Here is an 11,585-nt window from a genome sequence, read left to right on the forward strand (position 1 = left end):
CTCACTTCCCAGTGCCAATCACAGGGTTAACAATAAAATAATCATACTCTAACTAACATTAATCAACTATTAAAATAACATATCTATAACCTCCTTTAACTCTCTTTTAAACAAATATACAGTTATTAAAAACAATAATAATAACATCACTTTAATAATTAAAAATAGTACTAAATAAACTATTCTAACCTTTATACAAGAATAATACTCTAAAATTCACTCAAAAACCAAATGATATTTTTTGGTCCCATATTTACGCTCAATATAATCTATCCATCTTCTCCAAACCAAAATATATCTTTCTTGTGAATAATCCTTCACAAAAGCGGAAATCTTGGCCATTTCTGCTAAGTTCGAGACTTTAAGTGACCATTCTTCTATAGTGGGCAAACAATCTATTTTCCAATATTGAGACTACTAACTGAGGCTATTGAGCAGTACGAAGGCCACTTCAGTTGCGTGATTAAGATGCTGGAATCAGTACAGGCAAAATCTGAATTGCGGTCCTGCCTTGGGCATGAAATCATCTGGCTGATCCTGAGGCTGTCACTCCTTCTCAGGACTAGGGAGAAGGCAGTGACAAACCATTTCTGAAAATACTGCCTAGAAAGTTGCAAGGACTTATTCATGTAATTGCCAGATTGAGTCAAAGACAAAAAAAAAAAAAGTATAGTACAGGTAGTCCTCAACATACGACCACAATTGAGCCCAAAATTTATGTTGCTAAGTGAGGCATTTGTTAAGTAAATTTTGCCCCATTTTATGACCTTTCTTGCCACAGTTGTTAAGTGAATCACTGTGGTTAAATTAGTAACATGGTTGTTAAGTGAATTTGGCTTCCCCTTTGACTTTGCTTGTGAGAAGATCACAAAAGCTGATCACATGGACACGGCAACTGTCACAAATATGAACCAGTTGCCAAGCATCTGAATTTTGATCAGGTGACCCTTGGGGACGCTGCCACGGTCGTAAATGTGAAAAGTGGTCATAGCTCACTTTTTTCAGTGCTGTTGTAACTTTGAACAGTCGCTAAATCAACTGCTGTAAGTCAAGGACTACCTGTATTCCAATTTTGGGAAATAAACAACGAAATAGGAAGCATCTTAAAACAGTAAAGAATTCCAGTTACTTTTTTTATATCAGCTGGAGTGGGGGTAAAGCTGAGAAAAAGGAAGAAGTGCAACAAGTCCCTGATATTGTCCTTCTTCTGTCATTCAACAAAGAATCCATCTGGACCAGTTTACAGCTCTATTGTAAAGAGATTTAAGCAATTTAACATAACATCAAAGGCCTGGAGACTAAAACATATGAAGAACGGCTGCAGGACTTGGGTTTGGCTAGTCTAAAGAAAAGAAGAAACAGGGGTGACATGATAGCAGTATTCCAGTATTTGAGGGGCTGCCACAAAGAAGAGGGGGTCACATTATTCATCAAAGCACCAGAGGGCAGGACAAGAAACAATGGTTGGAAACTGATCAAAGAGAGGAGCAACCTGGAATTAAGGAGAAACTTCCTGACAGTGAGGACAATTAACCAGTGGAGCAGCTTGCCTCCAGAAATCGTGGGTGCTCCATCACTGGAGATTTTTAAGAAGAGGCTAGACAGTCACTTGTCTGAGATGGTATAGGTTCTCCTGCTTGAGAAGACCTCCAAGGTCCCTTCCAGCTCTATTCTATTCTATTCTATTCTACTCTACTCTACTCTACTCTACTCTACTCTACTCTACTCTACTCTACTCTACTCTACTCTACTCTACTCTACTCTATCATACAATAGCTCTAATATTTCAAATGATACCATCACAAAGGTCTTAATAAGACTTTTTTTTCCAGAACAAGAAAGCCTACCACTGATTCTTTCATTTTCTCAGGGAGTGGATCAACTCGTGGTTCTTCAAAATGTTGCTTTACAAGGTGAGGAAAATATTTACAGTGAATAAGAGACCTAATTTAGAAAACAAACAAAAATCAGTTAGAACATCAATCTCCTGAAAAGAAAACAATCCTAGACAGTAGACATACTATTTTTCTCTCCTAGCTTATTTAAGAATTTACCAACTCAAGAGATCGGTACCAGCCACTTAATAGATCTCTTGGATCTGGAGGTGAAGGAACAACCTCTGATTCCATGCCTGTAACTCTAAGCAGCTGTTAAGTTCACAGGCCTCCTCCGCCATATCTTGAAAGGTTTCATCATTAATTTTAGGAAGAGGCATTGTTCTTCCAGACCTAATTGGCACACAGCCTGAGGAACTTCCTGGGCACAAGAAGAGCATTCAGAAATTCCAGCTGATCCAGAATGTAATGGCATAAACAGTTTTGGGTACACAATAGTACACTCATATAACATCACTGCTACATAAGCAATGCACACCACAGTAAGCAGTGGCTTCCAGTAGGTTTCTGGCTGCAATTCAAGATCCTGGATATCCTCAATAAAGCTGTTCATAGTAATGGAGTCAGGATACTTAAGAGAATACCAGTCTCTGGTAGTTTCTGCCCATCCCTTTAGATTCACAGGTTAGGCATGCTTCAGGTCCATTCTGTCGAAGAGTATCATCTTATGAAACTTTCAAGATATGGCTTTTCCTGTCACATGTCTGCCCTCTAGAACAGCTCTCTCCCTGAGGTTTAACATGGCCCTGACCCCTGCTAACCTTTCCTGTTCCTTATGTATGTATGTATGGGTTGACACGACTTTCGCAACTAACAACAAGAAGTTTGGTTTAGTGGTTAAGGCGCCAGACTAGAAAGCAGTAGAATGTGAGTTCTAGTTCCGCCTTAGCCTTGAAAGCCAGCTGAGTGATCTTGAGCCAGTCACTCTCTCTCAGCTTAGCTCAGGAGGAAGGTGTGTTGGATATGTTCTCCATCTTGAGTTATTTGTAAAAATAACAAAGGCAGGATACAAATAAATAAATATATATATTCCCTTGTATGTGTATGTTCCATGTCCTATGTATCTTCCTTTTATATGTATGTTCTCTTTTTCCTTTCCTCTTTTTTTGTTTATTAGCTGCCCAAAGTTATTTGATTACAATGGGTGACCATATAAATTTGTATAATAATAATATTACGTAGTTCTATAGTTTAAGCCATAGTAACAGAGATGAAAAAACATTGGTGATGACTTACACTAAGACAGATGGGTCACTGCTGTGCCTGCTCAGATGATAAGAAAGTGCCACTAAAAGTCCACAAAAGGCAGAGAACAGTGCAGGAATATGTTGAGCATCCCATGGTTCCTATAGATAAAGAGGAGACAGAGATGAAAGGAATATGAATGTCTTTACATTGTGTATTTAAAGTTACTACAGAAATAAGTTAAATATCGTTAACATGTTGGAATTCACAGTAATTAAATGGCTGCTTCCTATATTAAATAAGCCATATTACATTTCTTCAGGCTACTGAAGTTGTGATATTTCAGGCATGGTATCTAATTATGCAAACCACAATACCTTTAAAACTGGCAATTAAGTAAAAGAAGCAAGGAAAATCACGAGAGGCATTTTTTTTCTCCTCATGTACATTTTTAAATTACATACATTATGTTTAAATAAATAAATATATTTAAATTACATTAATTTTTAAATTACATAAATATAATTTTAAATGAAAAAGCACTTTTCCTTGCTCATCAAAAAACATACTTATGAATACATTTGAAAGTGCAAAATAAAAATTGATAGGTTGACTCTAAGACAGAACTTGCTAGGAAGATGTTCTGGAACAGAGTTGCTGTACAGAAAATAGTAGAAAAAATAATAATAACCCCCCCTCTTTCTTCTTTCAGCAATTTATCTCCTATTATTTAAGAAAGTTGAGCATCAATCAATATCTCATTAGTCAACAAATCAGCAATATAAAAGTAAGCTCTCTCCAAACTTCCTATCTCTGATTTAAAAATACAACATATTCCTGGGCAGCATTTCAGCTTGGTTTGAAGTAAGAATACTACTTGGCCAGGTTTAAAACTATTTGATTTTACATTTCATAAGGAGATGAATGCTATTTTGAATGAAAAATGTTATCATTCTGTCTTCCAAAGTTATCTTACTTTTTATCGACAATTTCATTTTTCTGTGACACCTGCATTAGTTTTTAGCAAGTATAGACAATGTACTGCCTCAGGATGTCTTCGCCTTCTAAAAAACATTTTTATTTTGAAACACTCTGACTACTCAACAAAATCCAACAGTCTAATTGTTAAAATCCAGGGGATTCCTCCATTCCAGAGGAGAAAATACATAGAACTTTGGTATAAGTATTAAAAGTAGGATTGTTACGGTTGAAGAACAATGAAAGTTCCTCAGCCCCCCCCCAAAACAAAAAATGCTGGTGAAATGTTTGCTTTCCTATTTTGTCGGAAATGACCATACTTCACAGGCATTCCTCTTCCTGCCCCCGAAGAACCCATAGCAGCTTGAGTTTACCGATCACATTAATTCATAAAACATGATTTACAAACCATAAGAGTTGTGTTCACATACTAGCACAATATAATGGTCTAGATTAGCGTTTCTCAACCTTAGAAAACTTTAAGATCTGTGGACTTCAACTCCCAGAATTCCCCAACAAGCTTGCCACTGAAGAACTCTGGGAATTGAAATCCACAGATCTTAAAGTGGCCAAGTTTGAGAAACACTGGTCTCGAATGTAAATACATCTCTGGAAAGAAAACACATTTGTGCTCTTTTTTGTGTCTGGATGGAATACAGGCAGCTTCAGCATTGTCTGAATTAGTAGCAAATATCAGTTAATGACAAGTAAATCCTGAATTGCAATCCATCCACCCGTTCAACATTTAAGGTCACGCTTTTAAAAAATCAGATAGACGTCTTTTATAAAGGAATATGTAAATGCCAACATTAGACTACACTAGGGTCAGGATATGAAATGCATAATATCATTTTGGAACAAATAATTATCCTGCTCACAAATATCTTCAAAAAAATGAAAAAGCAATAAAAATTCAAATTATATGTAATTTTCCTGTGTAAATGGAAGGTCTACAGTTGATGTATGTAATTTGCAGCAAATATCTTGTAAATCTTTTACCGCATTCTCTAACTTCAGGGTAGCAGCATTATAAGCATATTTCAAAGCTCTACGAAGCCCAGGCTATGAGCAAGATTGCTTATCTGCAAAACCACCTGCCTGCTGTAATTTAGCTTATTAGCCTGCAGAAAGATGTGCAAATGACAGGACATGTTTAAAAGGATTGCCCTTAATACCATTTACCGAAGAGACTTTGAACGTTCAATTAACCCACAGAGAACACCAACTATATAAATGAGTTTCCATTAAATTCACATTCTCCCATCTATAATATCATTAAAAAAAAATCCAGCTTTCCCCTCTTTTCATTTTCCTTTCCCCTAACTTAACAAGAAACTAAAGCTTAGCTTATACGCAGCAGAAAGAGCAATCTGTAGGGCTCCCACACTGATGATGTTTAAGATGATGATAATACTTATTTCAGCCCCCCTATTAGACTGGGCAGAGAAGGCATGCTGTGGATACCATCAGCTAGGGATGTACATTTGGTGGGTCCCAGAACATGTGTTTTCTCTGCTGTGATGCCCACCTTATAGAACATTCTCTCCCCCCCCCCATCCAATTACATTATCTCCATCACTTTTGGCATTCTGGAAGGCCCTCAAAACCTGGCTATGTCATCAGGTCTGGGGTTCCCAGGGAACTAGAGATATGATCAGATGGCTCCATCATTCAGGTGGCCATTTTTATACTCTCTTCACCTGGGGATTTGTATAGTCATTTTTTAAAAATACTATCTACTACTCAAGGTAGATTTTTACATTTTACATATGCCATTTTTATATTTGTGGTTTTTATTCAAGGTTGTGAGCCACCCGGAGTCCATTTTGGTGAGATGGGCAGCTACTCAAATTTGATTAATAAATAAAATAAAGAATATTTGAAAACTTGGCTTTTCCCTCCATGCTTTGGATTACACCTCTTATAAGATTTTATCAGTCTGAAGGATTGCTTTATCTGGATTTATATACTTTTTTCCTTGTTTTAATCATTACAGTATTAATATGTACTCCACCTAAAGTCTTATGCAGTTGGGTGACTACCCTCCCTCCCTCCCTCCCTCCCTCCCTCCATCCATCCATCCATCCATCCATCCATCCATCCATCTATCTATCTATCTATCTATCTATCTATCTATCTATCTATCTATCTATTCATCATTATATGGTGAACAATGAAAAATATTTCTCATTCGCAGCTAAAATTATGGCTAAGATATAATGTTCACAACAAACCCTTCTATCCACTTCCTCCCCATTCTCCAGGGCAGACCTTCTCTTATGAGGATGGAAAAATAATGCAAACTAGAATTATATTCATACAGGTTCTAGATATGGAAAAAATGGAGAAAACAATATCATAGTCACAAGCAACCCTAGCCTATTTTGCTATCAGAATCGCTCCTCCTTACCTTAACTGCATTGAAGCAGAATGTGTACAGGACAATTACAGCAATAAAGCTTCGACAAATACTGTAGAGTGAAGAGTACAGTCCAGCAACAGCTGAAATACAGAAACCAACATTTACTTCTTTGCATCTGGATGTAACTACTATAAGATAAATCAAAATGGTAAAAGCCCCCTGCCTATTATCAGAAAGGTCTTTTTGCCTGGATGTGTTAAAATAAATTCGGTCATTCAATCAGATAAATTACTGGACCCAGAAACAGTCTCAAAAGACAAGTTAAACAAACCACAAATGCTACACTTGCGTTGAGACCCAATAAAATACACGTTGCCAGAGGAATTGGTTAACTTCAAGGAACTCTAACTTGACAGTTGCCACATGCTATAGAAAAATCAGCAAGCAGTAAGGTATCTACCTACTCAATGTAATTGAATGCCGAATGCAAGAATCTTGAGAAAATAAAGTATCATACTAAAAACAGAACATTTTATTCTAAACATTAGTGGCCTAAACTGCAGGTGTTTTTGATTTGAAATTACTGTACATTTTAAACTTGGTAAGAAAGAGATGGAGTAATGAAATATGCATCACAATGTAAGCTCCATTCTTGAATAAACTTGAACATGAAATTGCAATGCAAATACAAAGGGGTGGCATTTATAGGTGTGATACTATCGTGCACATTTTGTCATTTTCAGGTTGAGAGTAAGGGTGTGCTATTGGAAGTTAGCTCCCATATCTCCATTGCCCAACTGCTGCACTTCTTTATGTTCCAATTTGCTTAACGACAGCAGTGATCACCACCTATCTTATGTTTTCCATCATTAGAAAGAAGTCTAGCTGCCAGCCCTAGCATTGCTGGGCAATCCAGTTTTTCCTTATTTTAAATTCTAATTCTGTGTATATGTTTTGAAAAGTTAATGTACATTTTGGAAGAACAATGGAGTCTCACGCATTCTGAGGTACACTGTAATGTCAATTAGTCTGCCAAAGCACAACTCTTAGGTCATGTAGCTTCCTATGAGAGCAAAACGTCCTGGGCTGAGACAACCATCTTCATTATGGTCCAGAATTCACCGATGCTAGAATTAAAAAGGTGATTTACTGTATGCATTTAGTAGAGGTGAACTACTAGTGAGACTTTGCGTGTGATCAATTTCTAAAAGATGCATGTGTCATGGTTCCGACTAATGAAACACTTCAAAGAACTTCCAGGCATGTTTATCCTAAAGCCTTTATTAACGGTGTTACAAATTGATGGCACATCATGGAGGTATGCCAGAATCTGAATTCCTCTTGCTTGCATCTAACTTTTCTTGCTAAACCTCTCCCTTATCTTAGTCATAAGTCACATCTTCCAATTAGCCCAGAGGGCAAAGATTCCCTTCCGTTCCTTTTCCCAGGCTTTCCTTGTTATTCTCCTCCCTTTTCTCTGTCATCTGAATTAACTCTAAAAATACCAGACAGTTCCGCATATTTTGTCAAAGCAAGAATATTCAATATTAGCAACGTTGACAGCATGGTTCCAATTGTATTGCTACAGAACTGTTTGCTGTAGTACAGATGATTTTTCCCAAGCAGAAAAAGTGAACAAATGCGAAAGATAAGGCCAATTGTCATGCTTTGAATAAGAATGTGGACAAGAGAAAATTTAGGAGAGGCAGATTATCAGTCTGAAGTGAAAAAGAATCGCAACTATCAAAGCTCTCACCTAAATTCAACCAGTTCTGGATATTATATATAACCATATATAGTACTTACCAGAACCACCAAACACCAGTATATCTATCTGTTCAAGGAGATATATACAGAATGTGTTGATTTGTGGGAAAAGACCAAGAAGAGAAATCACAGGAAAGCAATATAAAAATCCTGAAGGAACAAAGATAAGAAGGGAGAGAAAGGAGATTTGGTTGGATCCAAAGAATTTATACAAGAAGAATGCTTTATATATTTATATAGGTAATTGATGTCCCTTCTATTACACAGTTATATATTACTATATGATTAATATATATTCATAATTGTTTAATATTACTAAAAGATGAAACATAGTATTAACTAAAATTGCCAGGAGATGATCTGGTGGAGGAAAGATGGCTCCTGTCAGGCTTCTTCTGAAAGAAAGAAAAGGCAATCAGAGAGCTATGTTGATAGGACCATTGGGAACCTGTACAAATTTGTGTTTCAAAGTTCTCCCAGATTGTTTGTTCCATTTCTGGCCTACAAACAACCATATGTTACAAGCTGGAATGATATTTTTATTCCAATACGTTAGAAAGCACCATCCAGCTTGTGATTACTGCAGTAAGTTTTCAAAATAGTATGTGTATTTTTGTGCTTTACTATATATGGGCTATCCAGCACACAGTTACAATACTAAGCAGTTCTGTAAACAGTTCCTTCTATGTTGAAGTATGGCTTAGGGCAGCACAAGTAATTTTTGAGGGGGGAAAAGCCATATAAGTTACTTATTTTTGGAGAGGTTCAACATTCATAATATAAAACAGTACATATACTTTTTTAAAAATAATGGAAGATATTAAGTACCTCACAAAGGAAGAATACAGATGTCTTGGTGTGAAAATCAGCTTGAGTGACAAATCCTGCCTATATACTGGGATTCAATTCTACACCTTTTCTTCACAAACATCATTTATGATTAATTATTTATCTATACCAAAAATCAATCTCTTTATGTAAATGGGGGAAGAGATATCCTATTATACAGATAGGATAATCTGTGTGTTAAATTTGAATTAGTTTCTCCACATGTGCAAAATATTCTGCATATTCTACAGTCATCTACATGATGAATGGAATTTTATTAAAATGTAAAATGGCAAACAGAATTTTATACCTGCAGAAAAACAAACCATGCATGGACACGTTTTGCCTGCTGCAGCCTAAGTCTACTAAATCAAAGTGTCTTAAATTGAGGTGTTGCTGTTCTGAGTCTAAGCAGACTTTGACTAAGTCTGCTACCTTCAAGAATCTTTATTGGACCGAACCACTACACAAACTTTTTATCAGTGGTGGTTATTGCACTCAAAAGTCTTTCCCCATTGATCTTTCCCCAGGGCCTATTTAGGGAGAAAAACTAATGTAAATAAGTGATACCCTTTCTGCTTTATTTTTCAGTGGTGATATCAACACATTCCACTCAAGAAGGAGCCAGAATCCTCATAGAATGAGGTTCTGAATGGAAAGAACAGAGAGATGGGGGTCAGATAAAAGAAAAATTACAACTTCAATTTTACAACTGGACAGAAATTCATACTTATTAACTCAAGATCCTATGAAATATTTTTCATCAGGGGAATGTCCATCCGCCCTAGTTTTGTTCAACAACAGCAGAAGGCTGTAAGATTGGATCCAGAGTTCAAGAAGATGAGTTAGTCTTGGCTTACAACCCATTAATTTCAGAGGGAACAACACTCCACTAGTGTGCTGTAGGTCCACCCCAACGTTTTCTGGAATTCAGTTCACACGAAGATTTCTTCGAACACTAAGCAAGGAGTGGTATGCTGGCTAAATCAGCATGTTACCAGGCAACCATGGGAAATAACTCAAATACATCTGCTAGTGTCAAAAGCTCATTCCTCAGCAATAAGGGAACCATTTGTCCAATCATTAGAATGAGAAATTAAATTTATTTTTTAAAAAGGGGGAAGCAAATCTGACCTGAAAATAAAGAGTTGATTGTTAACAAAGAAGAGGCTAGTGCCAATCTTTTTAATTTGGCACCCACCCAAAATTTTGGACTCCATACAGGAAACAAATTCTAAGAGTTACAATCTCAGTGTACAAGGAGAGTGTCAGAATATTAATGATAGCTAGATAGCTAGACCAACAGACGGACAGACAGACAGACATTGATTCTGGCAACAACAATTTATAGTCATAAATTCAAAAATAGGTACATGCTTAAACAAAATGTCAAGAGGAAAAACGAAACAAAAATGATGTCAAAAGGAATTCCTGGTAAGGACATGCCAAGGTTACAGACATTTCACTTTCTCTCCATCCCAAACTGTGCACATGTGGAAAGAAGGGAGAGGAGGTAAAACCTTCTCCATGAACTTTAGGGATTAAATCTGTGGTACAGCAGAAATGTGTGAAGAAGTAGTTCATTTCTCTCCTCACCGATAGTTGCAAAAACAAACATTATGGAAAGTGCTTAAAGACAGCTGGTACACAGAAAATGTTCGATGCTTCTTGTATTTTTGAAAAATAAAAATCCTTCATAATGCAGGGAGCATCGTCTCGCCCACCCCCCTTTCCCTGGACAGCTCTTTCTTCCCACCACTCAGGCCTCAGATGAAAAATGATCCTCCATTCCTTACCCCAGAAATTCAATCTGATCTTACCATTTGATATATTAGAAATTTTGGGATCCAAGCCATCCTATAAGCCATAAATCGTTATCTTTCAGAATAAGCCAAAGCAAAGCAGTTGATAAAACACAGAATTAAGAAATTAAAAGAACAGGAATGTAACCTTGAAGCAGGTATGAAATTTTAACCGCTCGAGACATAACAGCAAATAAAGAATTGGTGACTCACCCAAAAATAAATAAATCATAAACTGTATCAAAGATCAGGCAAGCCACAAAAAATTCTGCTTCTCTTGAACTTATTTCTCTGGAGCATAAAGGAGCTTTAATAGCAGCTATTACACAATGATTTTGTTTCAAATAACTTAATTGACTGTGGCATAGCTTCTAGACAGAGACCCTCACAATCTCTTAATCTTGTTGCTCTTGATCTGACTGAGATAAAAATTACAAGCAGCTAGAATTGCAACAGACTTGGCATGTGAGGTAAAGACCTTTGTGCTGTGTTCAGATCTGCCTTCCAAAGTGATGCAGAAACATAAAAAGTTTTGCCAAACACACCTGGCAACAAGGTTATTTTTTATATCCTGCAATTTGTGGGTTTAACCTTGGATACTGGTGTCAGGAAATTTTGTGATGCAGAAATGTCTGTTAATTACCTTAAATAACAGATTTCAGATAGCTACTCCAGAAACATCATAACCATGCACTAAGAAATCATTAGTTATTATTACAACATTTTCCCCCTATTTTTTCTCTTCCCCCCCCCCCCCCCCCCCCCCCC

At 36.7% G+C, this 11,585-nt stretch overlaps 1 protein-coding gene across 1 annotated transcript in view; it reads right to left on the reverse strand.

Moving 5' to 3' along the window:
- LOC107291595 (pecanex-like protein 2) overlaps positions 1-11,585 on the reverse strand; it is a gene marked incomplete at its 3' end in the record, with an annotated part of 56,411 nt that overhangs the window by 22,259 nt on the left and 22,567 nt on the right. The window contains exons 14-17 of the mRNA XM_029284965.1: positions 8,227-8,388; positions 6,469-6,560; positions 3,132-3,241; positions 1,848-1,944 (exon numbers count right to left, since the gene is read on the reverse strand). Coding sequence (XP_029140798.1) covers positions 1,848-1,944; positions 3,132-3,241; positions 6,469-6,560; positions 8,227-8,388 — 461 coding nt within the window. The remainder of the gene's footprint in view (positions 1-1,847; positions 1,945-3,131; positions 3,242-6,468; positions 6,561-8,226; positions 8,389-11,585) is intronic.

The sequence above is a fragment of the Protobothrops mucrosquamatus genome, unplaced genomic scaffold (assembly GCF_001527695.2).
Source record: "Protobothrops mucrosquamatus isolate PMUCROS unplaced genomic scaffold, P.Mucros_1.0 scaffold1149, whole genome shotgun sequence".
Taxonomy (NCBI): domain Eukaryota; kingdom Metazoa; phylum Chordata; class Lepidosauria; order Squamata; family Viperidae; genus Protobothrops; species Protobothrops mucrosquamatus.